Source organism: Chenopodium quinoa, unplaced genomic scaffold, assembly GCF_001683475.1.
Source record: "Chenopodium quinoa cultivar QQ74 unplaced genomic scaffold, ASM168347v1, whole genome shotgun sequence".
Lineage (NCBI taxonomy): Eukaryota > Viridiplantae > Streptophyta > Magnoliopsida > Caryophyllales > Amaranthaceae > Chenopodium > Chenopodium quinoa.
Window position 1 is genome coordinate 525,835 of NW_018743697.1, and position 18,003 is coordinate 543,837.

Sequence of the window (18,003 nt, forward strand, 5' to 3'; positions counted from 1 at the left end):
CCTTGGAGTTAAGTATATTGCCTTTCATCAAGACGAATGCTCAGAATTACCTAGCTAAAGCTTTTGATGCCGGTCATAGTGTGGTGCCACTCACTTGCCTTCGTGATGCTCCCGTTATCTTCCTCCTTGTCAACTCGACTACCATTTATGCATATAATTACGCTATTGACTTCTTGGAGAAAATTGGTGACATTAAAGATTATGATGATATAGCTTGTGTCTCTATATTTGAGCCATGTTTAAGATAGATCCCTACCCATGGTAGTATGTAGTAATTACCAAAGGTATAATACTTTAAAATAAGTAAGTTGATAACGGTTCATGGAGCAAATTGATGTTCTTTTCTCTTCAATTGTCAATGCTTGCATCTCGCTTCTTTGAAGCATAAATTGAGGTATATATATAACTAGATTAAAATTCCGTGCATTTTAAATATTTTTGACAATAATATTATAAAATATAAAATATATAAAAGATATTCAGAAATATTTTATTTACGTATATATGGAATATGATTGTCAAACTGGAAAGAAGATATCATAAGGTATAAATAGTTTACTTAAAGATTTTGCGCAAAAAAATAAATAAATAAAAATAAAACGAAAAAGACGGGAAAGTTTTTCACAAGGTAATGACAAGTGTAATGGAAGGATTTGTTTTTAGTATAGGTTAATAGATTACTAATCTCCCCTGATTGTATATAAAATATTGATTTCGGATTTTTTTTTTTTTTTTTAGCTTAATGATTGCCTAATATTATAAAGGGTTTGATACTTTGTATGCATTGCTTCCCTAATTTGAAGCATATATCGACATTGATCTAAGTTTGGAAGGAAATTTTAGTATGTTAATTTACTTTATTGCTATAATTAGATCTTCTGTTGTTTTTTGGTTTTCTGATTTAATTGTAGAACAAGATATGACAGTAAAACAACCTTAAATAATTATCCTTATAATTAGTTATAATATGATAACTTTTGTATAGTCAAATATAGTTAGCATTCTTATCACTTTAAGTTTTTTTTATTTTTATTTTTTTAGGAGCACACGAGGAGCAAGCCCCAAAAGGAAAACAAAGCAAAACTAAAAATAAATAAATAAATAAAAAGAGCAAAACAACGAAAATAAAAGCTACTAACTAGATCCCTCTAAGTAAGTAGTTTGATCCGGAACAATTCTAGTCCAAACCACACCACATAAATCCTCCAATAGAATGGCACCAAAATTCAAAGGGATGAGAATAAACTTCTGCTCCATCGTAACACTAAAATTAGCAAGCTAGTCCGCATCACTTTAAGTTGTTGCTTCCTTTGTTCCATATTAAATGACACGGTTTAACTTTGTGCACTATTCACATAACGTTCTTTGACTTCGTTTTGTGATTTCGTGTTGAGAAAAAGTATAGTCATGTGGAATCTTGTTGGATTCGTCTCAATATCTATTTTTCAAATATCAAATTTTTATAATTTTTGCTAATGTATAATCATGGATATTTACATTAGAAAGTATGCATTGGCAAACGTGATTAAATGAAATGTGTCATCTAATATGAAACGGAGGAAGTATGTTTTAATTATCTTTAGTTAGGTTGTTGTTTCTGTAAAGCCTATTTAAAGGCTCATACGTTCTTTTTTTTTTTTTTGACAAAGAGAACTTCATAAATAAAGAGCAAATTACAACCTAAGCTAACAGAAAGAAACTAAATACAACACGCAAACTAAAACCCTATTACAAGCTTTGATTATACAACCTATACGAAGTAGAGTGCTGCTACCACGAGCATTCGAACGGACGAACCCCGTGAAAACTTACTTGTAAATCATGAACTTGTTGCCACCATAAAATACCCAAGCTAGAGCGAAGAAGGTGAGGAAACTGAAAATAGGAGTAGCATAGGGGCCTAGCAAAGAGAACGATACACCACTTTGATGGAAGCCGATGTGAGAAAAATACTACCTCTTCAAAACTCAAGTGCCATGACACGAAAGGCGAAAACCAACCTTCGCCTCTAAGGCCATCCCAAGGTCCTAACAAACATCGAACGTCCTAGGATCCATGACCATGAGCTACTCTCCTTAGTAACTCAATACCAAACATCTCCTGATTAGGAGAATGTCAAACCTTCAAGGAGTAACTTGCTTCCCTCAACTCATCCAGATGAGGAGCCTCCGTCAAGATTTGATTAACAATGATAATGGCTGGACTGGCCATCATCACCAAACACGTGGTTGAGGAATTCTCTTTAATCCCCAACCTAACCCACACCCCATGGCACTCATAACTGAAGAAAGGAATCCCACATCTAAAGCAGACAATACAACTTGAGAACTACCTTGAGAATCCTGAATTGGATCTCCAATAAACTCTTCCATCATCCCTGAAGCAAAGTACCGACCACCACAATTCACCAGTGGCACACTCCAACAAAAAAACCAAAATCCTAAGACATAATATTGGATCCTACAACCTAAACCCCAATCCCATACTTGTACCTCACCACTAAAAAGACCCTCATTCCCTCCTGAAAACTCACAAATAGAATGAAACAAATTCGGAAAGGAAGCTAGTAAAAGTTGAACCAAATGATAGATGAAAGTACCCTCTTGACTTAAAACAGACCCTCGACACCACACTATTGAGTCCACTCCTAGGGATCGAAAACCAAACCTGCTTCTTAGGAGTCTAGGGACACACCTAATAAAGCCACTATTCTTAATGACTACACCACGAGAAACCTCGCAGCAACATGCAAGTTCTCTGCCTGCAACTCCACCAATGGAGAATGTAAGAAACTAGAGGACTTTGCTTACCCCAAACATTGAAGTTAGGGAGCCTCCTTTAAGATATAGATTAACAACGATGACTGACTTTGTCATCACCAAAACTAACAAAGGGGTGAACAAGTCACCCCACAACCATAGCACAACAGGATAGGTGACCAGAACATCCATCAAACAACTACCTAAGGAAAACCCAGACCGAAAACTAACTTCCTTAGGATAATACCAACTCTTGCTTTCCTTCCCTAAAGAAGAGAACAAGGGTAACCCCATCACCATGCCTAAACTCCAAAAGCCATGAAAGGCTTCCACTTGCAAGTCCAATTCAACAAACAACACTCTGGATACTAAACCCACCCAAATCAAAACTTCAAAACACCAAATTGGATATAACCTCAGCATACATCCAAGAACAACTATAGAATACCAGATGAACAAAATAAAAATAAAAAAAAAACCCCAAGCATACCACAAACAACATGAAGAAACCCAATAACTAGGCTAATTAAAGGCAAGAAATAAAACAAACTTAACATAACAACCAAAAATAACAAGAACGAAGCAGAACAGAAAACTAAAACCAAACCGACTGAACAAAGAAAGGAACCCAGCAGGGAGTTGACTAAGTGAACAACAAAACCCAAACCCTATCTTTACCGTAGATGGCGGCCACGGGGGGGGGGGGGAACTTGGGTAGAAACCGGAAACCCCAACCTCAGGGCTAGGAAACTTTGTAATAGATGACCAAAGAAAACCCCGAAACAACGAGGGAAACGACTTTACTCTTCCAAAATTGAAACCCTAACCACCAACTTCACCTTTACCAACAAGTGTTTCGTGACCGAGGACCACTAGCCGCGGCGTTGGGAGTAGTCCTTTGGAAATAGATCACCAAGGCCTCCAAAGCCTAGACTCGAAGAAATTCCTTTCCGATCAAAACACGGTGAGGCTAAATAAGCTAAATAAAGAAAAGCAAAAAACGGAAAGCTAGAGTATTAGTCTCGCCGGCGATCGGCGTTCCCCTCCTTGCCATCGTCGGCGAGCTGTGAGTGAGAAAGGGGAAGCGGTGGAGTCGGTGGGGGATTAGGATGGAGCTTTCTTTTTTAGGGAGAGAAAGGGGAATGTAAAGGCTCATACTTGTTAATAGAAAATCAAACTAAGAACAATCAAACTAAACAAATTAATAAGAACAATATGAAATAAATCACTACATATGATCAAACTAAGACCAATCACTAAACACAATCAAATCCATCATCATGACTAGATTAAACTAAGCACTAGTAATCAAGCTAATATCAAACTAATCAAGTCAAAACTAACAAAATCAAGCAAAGAACATGATCATCAATGAAAATTTAGAACAAATAAAAAAATTTAAACAAATGAAAAGACAAAACAAAGGAAAGACATTGAGTTAGCCACATAATCAAAAAGTGGAACCCACAAAAATCAGAAATCAAACCACATTCTATCCTCACCAAGATAACATTACTTGACTCAAACATTACTTGGTTGAATTTCAAACACCCACTTCTCCTTTCTCCAATGGCGGCCTTAGCAACCACCACCACCATCACCACCCTTTCTCTCAACCACCTCACACACACTCGCAACCCCATCACCACATTCTCTCTCCACCCCCACAAACGCAAACTCACCCCACCACCCCTCTCCGCTCTCCCACCCCTCCTCTCCACCATCACCGACATCGACGCCAACCCAACAACACTAGCCGTAATCGGGGGCGGATCACTCGCGGCATCAATGGCGGCGCTAGCAGCATTACTCTCGCTAACCGACCCCGAGAAGCGGCGTCAGCAGCAGGCGGAGGTCGTTGGCGGGAGCGATAAGGAGGTGGTTAGAGAGTACTTTAACGGAACAGGGTTTCAGCGATGGAAGAAGATTTACGGGGAGACGGATGATGTTAATAAGGTTCAATTGGATATTCGGATTGGACATGCTAAAACTGTTGAGAGTGTTGTGATGATGTTGAAGGAGGATGGGTCGCTTAATGGTGTTACGGTTTGTGATGCTGGGTGTGGAACTGGGTCTTTGTCTATTCCTTTGGCTAAGGAAGGTGCTGTTGTTTGTGCTAGTGATATTTCTGCTGCTATGGTTCAGGAAGCTCAGGCTAAGGTACTCTGCTGTTACTGTCTCGATTTAATTGTCACGTTTTTAGTTTACAGAATAATCGACACCCTCATACTGTCATACATTCTAATGCACTAATTTCACCTTAAATATACATATTTATATAAATAAATATTATTAAACGGTATAAAAAAGTTGATATTATGAAGCTAAGGTATTATAATAGCTCTGTCTCAATTTTATTGTCACGTTTTTAGTTTATGTTACACTATCAAGGACTTAATGTAACTATGTTAGGCACACTTAATTGTTGGAGTAGAATTGTAGATTAGTCTTAGATGATTGTTAGTTATTATTAGCTATTTCGATATAAACTATCACCATCTGCTTGTACTAGGGAGTTTTCCCTAACGATACCATTAATGTCAACGTTAACTCAATCAGATGTACGCGGACTTACCCTGTGGCTTTTGGCAATCAAAAGAATTGTTTCTATTGGTCTTAATACTGATATTCAGTAACTCTGTGCTACTTCAACATAATAAGAGATCTTTTTACGTCTTAGAAATTAAGATAAAGGCCACATATTTACAAATCTGTACTTCTTGCATTCATTTAGAACCAAACCAATGATACCCTTAAGCATTGCAAATATGTTATATAAACAAGCAACTGTACCTCAGTGTGTCATAAGAAAAAATTTGTTTAATGCTTTAGCATTAAGTGGCAATGAGTGCTCTTATGTTCGAGTTTCGAGCAGCAGAGGTGCTGGTATGGTCTTCGGTGTTTATAATTTCATGGACACTGAGCAGGATCAAACATAAGTTTCTATTTCTGTAAGCTATAGCCCTTTCAAAAGAGAGAAATGCAGTAGAATCATGATTAGACCATTACTGAAAGATTTCATACCTTCATGGCCCAAACTTTGTTTCCTTTTATGAATCTAAAAGTTATAATGACATTGACAGATTTGATAACTCACAAAAAATGGCATAGATAACTGTAAGTCAATGCATGAGCACAGAACGACCTTCCCGGGAAAGTTTAAGGGGCAGCGTTTGAAGTAGAAAAATACAACTGACTTTCATGGTTTATTTGGTGTCATATATATCTGCTGTTTAGGCAGTAGACACCCAAGTTGTCAGACTGTATGACAAGATGATCCATTTTTTCATTTTAATAATCTTAAACTCTTACTTAGCGCTCTCTTCTACTGATTTATTTGTAAATTGCTTTCATTTAATATGTTGAACCTGTTCTATACACGCAGGCAAAAGAGGAGCTTCAAATTAGCGATACTAGTCCCTCATCAAGTATTGTGATGCCAAAATTCGAGGTGAAGGATTTGGAGAGCTTGGATGGGAAGTATGATACAGTCGTCTGCCTTGATGTTCTCATTCATTACCCCCAAGATAAAGCAGATGCAATGATTGGCCACCTTGCTTCATTGGCTGAGAATCGATTAATACTAAGTTTTGCACCCAAGACATTTTATTATTCTCTATTGAAGAGAATAGGAGAGCTATTTCCAGGGCCTTCAAAAGCCACAAGGGCATATTTGCATGCAGAGGATGATGTAGAAAGGGCTTTGCAGAAGGTTGGGTGGAAGATTAGAAAGAGAGGATTAACTACCACACAATTTTACTTTGCCAAAATTGTCGAGGCTGTACCTGCATAAATAAATTGAGAGGTTAGATCCATGTTTTTATTTGTTCACATTCTTAATCTGTAGATTATTTTTTTGGGTTAGTCTTATGTAAAGTCCTGTGATTTTAAGTGTATCTTAATATTCTGTGTTATTATAAAGTTCTGTATTCATCAAGTATAGGCAACTCTAACTTTAATTAGACAAAGAACAGAAGTTCCAATTTTGTATGGGAGGCTTTTGTTGTCCATGATAATGAAAATAATCAGCTAATTTTTCTTATGATGGCAGATATTTTTTCCTTCTTGCGTCTGTTGTGTTCTTGACAGCATGTGTGATCTACATTACTCATAGCAGTCGAACACTCGGACTCTTTGTTCACCTCAAGTATTCATGTTAGGTCCTAGGTATGCTGACATGAATGAGTTAATAGATGCTTTACTTTGGACCAAAAACAATTGAATTTTTATCTTTCTCGTACATACAATGTATATACTGTGCTTTGAAGTGGTGATGTTCGTCTGTAATGGCCAATTGTAAATGCTGCTATTAGCATCCTCTGAATCTATACACCATAAACAAAACATTGCACCTTACAGTAATAAATAGTGACTTATGTGCAGCAAATCAGTATACAAAATGTTACAAAGTTAACTTCCAGGTCAGAGAAGATTGATAGTTATGCCTGTTAATGTTGTGTAAAGCCCTTTGAACATTGATATGTTGAAGGCAGTGTGACTGTCTTTTACATGGTAATGGTCACAGAAACTGAGACTGTAGTGTCTCCGCAATTTTAATTAGGACATCAGTAAGCTTGCTGAGTATATGCGTCAATGCATTGTTGTTTTTCTTCTTCTGTTCTCCGTCCAGTTGACACTGTTGACAGATGTTGCTATGCCTGTTGAGTTCTGCATTCTATAATTTGTCTTCTGCCTCAATGACCCTATGTCTCTGTGCCTGAAGAGGAGTTAGAGCAAGTTTTGTTCTGTGCCTTCAAGCAATTTTGGTTTATGGTCATCGCCATCTTTCCCCTTGTTATGAGGGATCCAATTAGAGATGTCTAGGCATGATTCAATTGCAGTGTAGAATGTGAAGAAATCAAATGTATATCCTGTGCTTTGAACTTCTGATATCCATATGCATTTAAAATCGCATTGTCAATATCCAGTGTGTCAAATAAAGATGATTCCTAGATTTTTGCCCTTGATCTTAGTATACCTAATAAAAAGGGACTTAGGTAAACAAATCATAAGTACAAAATGTTTAAATGAAAATATGCAATTCAAAGATAATAAGTAGATGTGTCATGCATGACGAAGGTTTGAAGGTACTATGAGGTGTGGACATCTTTTACATGGTAAAGGTCTCGAATTCTCAGGTCACAGCTTCTCAGCAATCTTAGACAGGACATCAGTAAGCTTGCTAAGTGTAGACATCAATTCATTGTTGTTCTGTTTCCTCTGTTCTCTCTCCAGTTGACAGTTTTTGTTGTGACTTTCGAGTTGTGCATTCAACAATCTGTTGTTTTCCTCCAACACTTTTAAGATTTGTGCCTCTGAGCAGTTTGTTGTACATTCATCTGTAGATAAACGCAGTCTTTTGCCCTTTCCTTGTGAATCCCAGTTAGAGAAGTTTGGCCTTGATTCTTTTGGAGTATCTGTTAGTGTGAAGAGACATCAGATTTTTAACAAGTACTAAATAAAGAATGCCTGATATAATAGTAAATTTCATTTAGTTTAGCTTGTTTTGTAGAGAATTCAGAGAAATTGATAGACTGATAACCCGATAATGCATATGCATACTGATATTTGGTCTTGATTTGGATTCCTAAGTTGAAGATTAGGATAAATCCATAGATTTATAAAATGCATCAACTATTGATTTGGTTAAGCTAATGTATATAGAGTGTTTCATTCTCGTACCTGGATTCGAGCTTTTGTTCTTTTTTTGGAATGCTTGATGATGCTGCTCTTCTGCTCCCAAAGAAATTACTACAGTCAGAAAATGTATGTCATAGAAACAAACTGAATTTTCAATACAAAAACACTAGCTCGCAAAGAGAAAACAACTCTTTGAGACTGAACTAAAGGTGCAACACAATATTGTCATCCAAAAGCAAGAGTCTAAGACACTATGACCCATCGTTTCAATCAACACTAAACAGGCTATTAAAACTCGGATGTGGTGTTGTAACCATTTTATATAGCATGTAATAGCCCGTTTTGTTCAATACCAAAGGGCATATTATATGTTTCAAATCTATGGATAATCAAATTTTATTTCATTTGGAATTTTATTGTTTATTTTAGAAGTAGTTCTTTTTATTCAATATCTTTACGACGTAAAGAAGGGTTGAAATGCAACGGGGAAGGTTTGTGTAGTAGCCTAATATCGCAAGGGCGGTATCAAAAACTTATACGAAGTACAATGTACCTATGGTCTTACGGCCAAGATTTTATATTATTTTGCACAAAATCAAGAAATTCAAACGTCATGAAAAATAATAATTTTATGTTATTAGTTTTTAAAATACCTGAAATCGGTTCTGGAATGCAGAAATTCTTTACAGGTTCCTCAGTCATATTGTCAGCAAACTTATCATCCTCCGACTTCCCCGTTAATGCCAGAGTCTCCTGTTCTTTATCCTTAAAATCAGACAAAACCTCTCCACCATCCTGCATTTTCTCATCCTCCTCGTCATCGCCACCCTCCTCGGAACCAAACTCAGCAGCAGCATCATCATAAACAGCAGCAGCAGCAGCAACCGCCTGTAAAGGCAACGGCGAAACAGTACCAGTCTCCCTTCCTTCCAAAACCTTAAACACTTCGACATCGAACGAAACAGGCAACTTCTTCTCTTTCCTAAGATCATTCCTCATACTCCAAAATGAATCAGCCTTATTTACCAACTTAGACTCCCAATTTTTCACCTTTCTGAAATCTCCTATCAGATTACTCCACCTCTTCCTGCATTGTGCAGGACCCCTCTTCACACCTTGCTGCTTACAGTAACATGATATCATTACCCACTTCGGCTCCGTGTTATCAAACAACAACGACGGCGACGACGCCGATGATGATCCTGCTTCTGCATTACCTAGTAATGCAGAACTGATCTTTCTTCCTTTGTGAGGGGAGTTTTCAGTGATTTCCTTAGCCTGAATGAGTGTAAGAGTTTCTTGCCTTGTCTATCTTGGGTGTCTTTTGCTCTTTTCATCAGTAACACTGCCATCTTCCAAACCCAGATTTTGGTTTCCGTTTGATGCAGAATCTATTGCCATTGTTTTAAAAATTAAAAATAAAATTAAAAAAATTAAAAAAATAAAAATAAATAAATAATAGTAAAGATTCAAACTTTTTTATAATTTTTTGGTTTTTGGGATGTTCTTAATTTTGGGGTTGTACTATACAATTGAAAGGGGTGACTAGGGTAAAGGAAATTGATAATTTTTGGAGATAAAATTTGGGGTATATTTCCAATTTTAATTAATTAAAAAAATCTTTTCTTTTAAGTCATCAGTAATAAATTAATAATGGGTATTATATGATACGTTAATTGTGTATCTTATAAATAGGGTGATTATTTCCTTGCTTTGGAGGATTGCTTACCATATTCATATGGAACATTGTATAAGATAGAAGATCAAGTTTATTGCCATTTTTGGATTCGGGAAATTGAAGGGCTATTATATCTTAGTGTCCAATAAAAATATGTAATTTAAGTTGAGGCAAAAGATCAATGTGTTTTAAACTTTTAATAGTCAAGATATTTTGTCCACGAGATCATAATGGAAAACCTCGTTAGGAATATGGCTTACAACTTTAATCACAAAGTGTTTAATTTTGAACAAAACTAATTTAGTGAGATAATGAGCAACAAAGTTACCCTTTTTTTTTCATAAGACCTATTAAGCGAGTCAAAAGAACTAAGAAGTACAACAATGCATAACATCCTCCAAGACAACACCCAAATAAAAAAGAATAACATATTGACTTTGAGAGTCTTAAAGATGAGAATCAAGAAGCTCCAAGGGTTACTAAAAGTGGAAAGATCTATATCACGCACAATCAAGGACAGATCTAGAAATTTAATATAGAACATGTCGGATCTCTAAAGTATATTAAAAATTAATCTATTATTATATGAAGTACATATTTGTAATTCCTTGAGCCAAAAAAAAAAATGAAAAGAAAAACAAAAAGAAAAAAAATCTAACAATTGTAAGCTATAGGTTTCAACCTCTAAACACAAGCAACTCAACCAAGTTATTTCAACATAAATATATGCAACTTCAAATTGAAGTATATAGTTTGAATCATGGGGTGAGCCATGGCTTGGGTTGGCCACCCATTGAATCCGTCATTGCGCACAATCTATGATCAAGTTTTTTCATATATGAACTAGTTGTGAATTTTTTGGATACATTGGGTTTGGGTCAGACTCTTTGGGGAATTCAACATTTGTAATATCCACCTCATGAAACCATGCCTTAAAACAATTAGTATTAGCTAGACTGGTCCCATTTACCTATGTTTGTCCCTTCTACATAAACAACATGCACCATATCCCTACCTTTTAAAAAGTATGAGATAACTCTTATGAATAATAGTGTTTGGACAATTGTATCCACTAAAATGTTTAAATACTAATTTGCCCTCATTAATATTAATTGTCTTTTTATTAAACTCCTCAAAGAATAGTGTGCGGACATTTATACCCTTAAAAAAAATTTGTTTACATATTTTCCCTTATTAATGTTGCCGACAACTAAGTTTGTGACATAAGGTCATACCGAAATAGCACATCGGGCATGAGTAGCTATGACGCGCGCATCGCCCGCGTTAGTCGGCCAATAATTTTAAAAGAACAAGTGAGCAACACATATAATTGCATAAGTAACAATACTAAATTTTTATTTTTTTTAAAAAAAAAGTAGCCTTAAATTGCTATAATCTCCATTTTTCTCCATTTTCTCTCTTCAATTTTGCACTTTCTTCATCTCAATTTAAACATCAAACCTTGGATACTCCTTAAATTGAACTTGGATAATCCTTATTAACACTTATCAAAATACATTAAAACTTATTAAAACTTGGAAAATAAGATGAACATCATAGATTCGTAGGTCCTTATTTTAGGATAGAAAAAATTCAAATAAAGGTTACTCGTAATAAACTTAGATTAAATCATGTGAAGATCATTAAGAGTTATCTAAATTTAAACTACAATTAAAATTATTTTTAATAAAGTCTAACAAATTTAAATAAGGATAATAATCGTTTACTTTCTTCAAAAAATAAATTAATAATCCTTTACTAATTGCCAAATCATAAAAACTATCCCAAACTCTATCATTTACTAAAGATGGCTTTGGGCTGTGCCGGGCCCACGTGCTTTAGGGTTGGTTAGGCCCGGCCCATGATTCGGCCCCACGAGTTTCGTGTCGTGCCGTGCCGGACCGAAGTTTTCAAAAGGTTGGCCCGTGCACGACCCAGGCCCACGTGCCATCGTGCCGGGCTGTGTTGGGCTTGCGTGCCTAAGAAAAATTGCATTGATTTTAGCATGCTTTGTCATGTCAGCCCCGGCCATGCCGTGCCTTATTGTGCTTCTCCCAAATAAAAGCGGCGCAGACTCGGCCCGCACGCACAATACTGTGTCGTGTCATGCTTTTTTTCGTGTCCATGTTGAGCTTTTTTCGTGCTAGGCCGTGCCCGGCCCGGCCCGGCCCAGTGCCATCTTTAAATGCCACCATCAAAATGTTGCCACACTTGGTAAGAGACTCAACTTAAATCGTACAGCGGTAGAGCCGTAGAGGCTTACTGTTAGAATCGTACTCGTATCAAATAAAACTTAAAAAAAAAAAAAAAAAAAAAAAAACGAACAAATTAGTAAATTACCCACAAATTTGGCGCCTTAAAACCCCTCAATTTCTCACTTTCAGTTCAATTCAAAAAAATCCCCCAAAATTTCGAAAAATGGAAATAGAAAGCACAGGAAGCGACATGGAAATGGAGAGAGAAGAAGAAGATGATGAAGAAACTCAACTTTTGAAGGATCGTTTTCGTCTTTCCGCCATCTCCATTGCCGATTCCGAAGGTCCTTTTCTCTCTCTTTCTATCCCTCTCTTCTCTCAATTCTTCGATTTCTCACGTATTTTTGTTCATGAATTTGAGCAGCGAAGAAAAATGGAATGCAAGCATCTGAATCCATTGTTGCGTGTATTTCTAATTTGGCGTTTAATTATGCTGGTAATCGCACTTGAAATTCCTTCGTTTCGATTTTTTCTGCTATTCTAGGGTTTGCTAAGTTTGCATTATTAGGAATGTAGGGTTTCGATTGTATTTTTATTTAGTTTTATTTCTTTTGAATTATAAGATTTGATGGAAATTGTTTTTTTCTGAAGTTGGATTTCATTTGTGTTGCTTTGAAATTGGAGTATTTTAATAGCAGTTAGCAAGTGTGATTCCTGAGTTTAGAAGAAGTGAGCTTGATCAAAATTGCTGCAAGTTTTATGATTCGTAGGCTATGTTAGCATTTGTAGTACCTTTGGATTAGTATCAACAGCTAACGATTTGTGGTCAATTTATAATAGTTTTACGCGTTCGTGGGTGACCTTTCTGGTTAAGAATGTATATAGGACCACTTTTACATGAATGTGCATGGTAAATTTCTTCAATATCAATTAGATTTTCTTTTTTCATCGACTAGGCGCTGAGTGATGTTGAATATTTACTAAGAAAATTATCCTACTGGGTAGGGAGAGCTGGAGATGCATTGACAAGTGCATATTAATTCACAAATGATAAGTACAATGATATGTCAAATGACAGATTATGTGGAACATGTAAAATTAGGTGAGTGGATAATATTGAGTGGTAATGATAAATTAAGAAGAAGAATACCAATTGAGTAGGGAGATGAATCGGAAAGGACATTTATAGGGGATGTCTCGAGAAAAGTTGTTTACAATTTGCTACTATTGATTTATGACCCGTAACAAGTTGATAGCCTTTCTTAGTTCAATTCATTATGTTTTGTGCCTTGCAAGAGGGGAAGGAAGTTGATTGATACTAATTTTAGACTTGTTATTGCTGAGCTCTTTTTTAAATCATCACCATGCTTCTGGCTGTTCTGGGTACAATAGTAAATTATTTGATGCTAATTTGATTGGATGATCCGGTTCTATTGCAATGTTAACACTTTTCAGCTGATAGATATATTTTTTTGCATGCCACCCTTGTCATCTTAGAACATTTGGCATTCTGGCTACATATTGGATTGAACTCTTAAAATGGGAACTAAAATCGACTTTTTTTCTTTGTGTCAATCCCATTCTTTCACATGTTTTGTCTTGGGGACAACTTTCCTCAAACTTGCTACACTGATGCCTCATAATCAACTACCCACAATATGTGCTGACTGCTCCTAGAGTTTTATTTTCCGTGGCGAATGACTAGTTTTTAGCACACATTTTCCGTATCTATTTAGTAATCTTACTATGTAACGAATCTCTTTTGACTGATGGGGGTTTACCTTTTGTATAACAGAACATTTGGCCAAGGACCTTGAACTATTTGCACACCATGCTGGTCGTAAACTGGTGAATACTGAGGATGTTATACTTGCAGGTATTACATACAGTTGTTTTAATTTAAAGCACTAGTTTGGAATTTGGATTGAAGGTTGCATGTGCTTTGTTGAACACGTGAATATTTACTATCATGTTTCTGTCACATAATTCTAATTGGTACTGTCAATTTTATGATTTTACTCCTTTGTATATAATTAATTAATCACTCATGATTTTCTAGTGGCTCTTCAATTAACCAAGCATAAAGCTTCATCTGTCGTACCTTTAAAAAAAAAAAAAAAAAAGAAAGGTTCATCTGTCGTACAAGAATGTTTTAGTTTCCTTTTTCTTCTCTTTCTCCCTTTCTATTTTTGTGGGTTGGGGGGGGGGGGGGGAGGGGGAGGAAGCTGATAGAACATCACTTACAATGCAGCAAAAATATAATAAGCATGTGAATTTTTGAAACTGTTGTTTCTTATGAATCGGTTGGTAGCAACATATATTGTGAAGGTACTTTCAGAAGGTGATAATTATAGGAAGGTGGAAGCAGTACCTTTCTGTGGCAGATAACCAAGAATACTGATATCTTTCTATAGGAAGGCATCTAATGACACTGTAATCTGAATCCTAGAAGTCCTAAATTTCTGTTAGAAAGCAATCTCTAATTTTCATAATAACATCCTAATCTGTTTCTTTTCATGAATTCCTGGACAAACTGATTACGAATGTTCAGACCGGTCCTAAATTTCTGTTAGAAAGCAATCTCTAATTTTTATAATAACATCCTAATCTGTTTCTTTTCATGAATTTCTGGACAAACTGATTGCGAATGTTCAGACCGGGGCATGTCTTGAGACTTGTTCTTTGGAATAGTGATCTTTAATAAGAATAATAAAAGGTTTAGACATATGTGATCTTTGCTGAGAAACTACTTAGTTTATGAAAAATGCATAAGTTTGCAACTTTTGATTGTAACGAGTTATGAACTTCTTTAACAATTTTTATTTTATATGGGTTATCATATTCACCCCCTGTTTCTTTTTTCCTCTACTTATTTTTGTTCTTAATAGCACAACATTATGTTTAAGCAGCTTAATTTATGTAGCTGTCTTCTCATCCCTTTTGAGTATAGTTTGGACAACAAACATCTTATACCACCCAACCCTCAGTTCATACATGAATCATATCTGTCTAAAGTCTCAACTTATTGCCACCAAACTTACTTTGAGTGCCAAACTCTTTTGTTTTACTCTTGCACATGTAGCTTGTTTATTAATTTGCTAAGCATTATACAATCATCACTAGTTATATAATGCCTATCTAGGCCAACTCATGTGATACTTGGTTAATTAACTGTATAAGTTCAGTATCTTATTTGGTTGATAAAATGCTTGTGCAGTTCTACTTTTAGCTGATAAAACACAATTATTGTATGCGGCATGCTCTATTCCCTTTTGAGTTATGTACAACCTAAAACCACAACTTGTCTGAGTAACATGATGTATTCCAGAATCTTTTTTCGATCACCTCTTCAACCAACTGCATCTGTCTCATAACAATAGGATCCTCTTCACAACTTAATGACATTTATCATTATATATGAAAACATTGAGTATAAATGTGATGTACAGTGATTTATTTATCTCATAAGAATTTTCTGTTTCCTTTTCATTACCTTGCCCCCCACCCCCCCCCCCTCCTCTCTCATGTACAGGGTGGCATAACCTGGGGCGTTACCTATAGTTTTAAGGTCAAACTTCTTAAAAAAATCCTATCTATTTTCAGTTGGTAACAACAGAGATTGAGTGCATCATTTGGAATTTTGGACTTGGAACTATTGTGGTTAAGGGGATTTTGATTTTGAAAAATGATTATTTGCTTTGAATGACCTGTAACCAAGACTATTGAGATTTCTTGTATGATAGTGGAAGCATTATACTTGCATCTGATGATACTTCAATCTTAATTCTAGAAGTCAGTATTCTAAACCAAATCTTCATCCACTGCTTTTCATGAATTTGTTGATAAACTGACTACCAAAATGCTCAGGCCTCGGCTTATCTTGAGGCCTAAGCTTTTTTCTGTATTGATGGCATTGATAAAAGATAAGATATATGCAATCTTCTTTGTGAAAAGTCGCTGAGTTTATATTGAATGAAGAATCAGTTTGTTACTTTAGATTGCAATTAACAGATCTTATGTTGCCCCTCAGTTGTTCACTCATGGTTCATACCTTGTCTCAAACTGATTTGCCAATTGCCACTTATAATTATTTTGGTTACCAAAATTTTTGCTTTACTCTTGCACATTTCATCTATGGAGTATTATTTGTGTTGAGTATCGTACATTTATCAGTTGTTATATCATGCATACATTCTTATCATGTCTGAATGTCTGATACATGCAATTCATTATTAAATTATATTGGGATTTTTTTTAGGGTCGATAATTGCTTATGCGGCTCTTTAGCTATTTCAATAAAACATAATTCTTGTAGACAATATCCACTGATTTCTTTAACTTAAATCACAATCTAAATACAACTTGTTTAAGAAACTGTAGTCTTTTAAAATTCTGTTTTTTATCATCCCTTGAAGCTTGTATCTATCTGTAATATGAATTCCTTTGTTTGATGACAAGAGCCTGACCAGCCTGTTATTCACAACTAATTGACTTTGGTGTTTGGTCACAGTCAATATACTAAATTTGTATTGATTTACTAGTATAGCCTTTCAAATTTTCAATATGGACAACTTGTGAGAGTCTTAAATTTTGTTTCAGCCCATCGAAATGAGAACCTTTCTCTGTCATTAAGGACCTTCTGCAATGATCTAAAAGCCAAAGAACCTCAGTCAGAGAGAAAACGGAAGAAAGCTTCTAGGAAAGAGGACAAAGCTACGACAAGTGCGCTTGAAACTGCTGACCTCTGAGTTAGGTGTCGGTGAGTCTTACTCCTTATGTTGAGCACTTCGAGTTTAGCAGAATTACTTGTTATACAGTGTTTACTCATTTAGACTACCTTAACTAGGAACGATCCTATAAGCCTGTTTCTGTGCTATATCTGTTGCGGTGATGAAGGACGGTGACACCTCTTCGAGCTACTGAATGGAAGGGTGCGTCGATTAGATGTGTTTAGTTTGGAGCTATGTCTAATATGTAGCCATTGAGCCTATGAAGTGGTCACATCGAGTTTAGACGAGGAGATAGTTTCAAGCTCTGTGAACTCTTCATTTTTCTCCTTATCGATTTTGTATAGGTTAGTAACAAGCGGCATATGTTTTTATGAGAATGTTATAAACTGATGCTCTTACAGGCAGTTAATATTAACTGTTTCGTAATAACTTAATCACGGTCATTACTGAAACAGTAAGTTGATCACTGGTTACTGTTGACTTGTTTGTACATAAGTACTACTGTACTGTATTATCCTTAAAGAATTATGGCGTAATTACTTTTCTGTGCCTTTAGTCCTTGTAAATTTAATGCATTTCCTTGATAGTGGAAGCAATACTTTCCTATGGAATCAGACCGTGTCCTTGTATCTGATACTGTATGAGTTCATCATAACCCAGAAATACTCATATAGGATATTTTTTTTTACAAAAAGTTATTTTAAATTTAATTATTAGCATTATTGTTATTATTATTAATTTTTTTTATTTATTTGTGGGGGAGGGGCCTGGGGGAGTTTTGGAAATTAGTATGTGCCTTGGTTTTGAGTACCCATAAAATGATCATGCAAAATGATTAGATTGGATAACCCACTACTCCACTACTTTCCTCAAACTTATTGTACCTTTTATTGCACCAGATTCAGTAATCCACTTAATTAAGGAAAATCTCTCTGACTTTTTACCACATTGGTACAAATTGAAATGTAGGTTTCATGATTAAAATCTTATCAAGTGATTGG

The 18,003-nt window shown here is 35.7% G+C and overlaps 3 protein-coding genes across 3 annotated transcripts; 2 read left to right on the forward strand and 1 right to left on the reverse strand.

Moving 5' to 3' along the window:
- The first annotated feature begins 3,515 nt into the window (after positions 1–3,515).
- Positions 3,516–6,801, forward strand: LOC110684014 (magnesium protoporphyrin IX methyltransferase, chloroplastic-like). The gene is made up of 2 exons (XM_021860406.1): positions 3,516–4,919; positions 6,145–6,801. The coding sequence occupies exons 1-2, from the start codon at positions 4,329–4,331 to the stop codon at positions 6,550–6,552; spliced, it is 999 nt and encodes a 332-aa protein (XP_021716098.1). The 5' UTR covers positions 3,516–4,328; the 3' UTR covers positions 6,553–6,801.
- Positions 6,802–7,898: 1,097 nt separating this feature from the next.
- Positions 7,899–9,800, reverse strand: LOC110684448 (trihelix transcription factor ASR3-like). The gene is made up of 3 exons (XM_021860906.1): positions 9,744–9,800; positions 9,053–9,677; positions 7,899–8,176 (listed from the first exon to the last, which is right to left on the reverse strand). Exons 1-3 carry the CDS (start codon positions 9,798–9,800, stop codon positions 7,899–7,901), a joined length of 960 nt encoding a protein of 319 aa, XP_021716598.1.
- Positions 9,801–12,392: 2,592 nt separating this feature from the next.
- LOC110684015 (protein MHF1 homolog) lies at positions 12,393–17,623 on the forward strand. Its single transcript, XM_021860407.1, has 5 exons — positions 12,393–12,616; positions 12,697–12,768; positions 14,068–14,148; positions 16,872–17,031; positions 17,119–17,623. The coding sequence occupies exons 1-4, from the start codon at positions 12,496–12,498 to the stop codon at positions 17,018–17,020; spliced, it is 423 nt and encodes a 140-aa protein (XP_021716099.1). The 5' UTR covers positions 12,393–12,495; the 3' UTR covers positions 17,021–17,031; positions 17,119–17,623.
- The last annotated feature ends 380 nt before the right edge of the window (positions 17,624–18,003 follow it).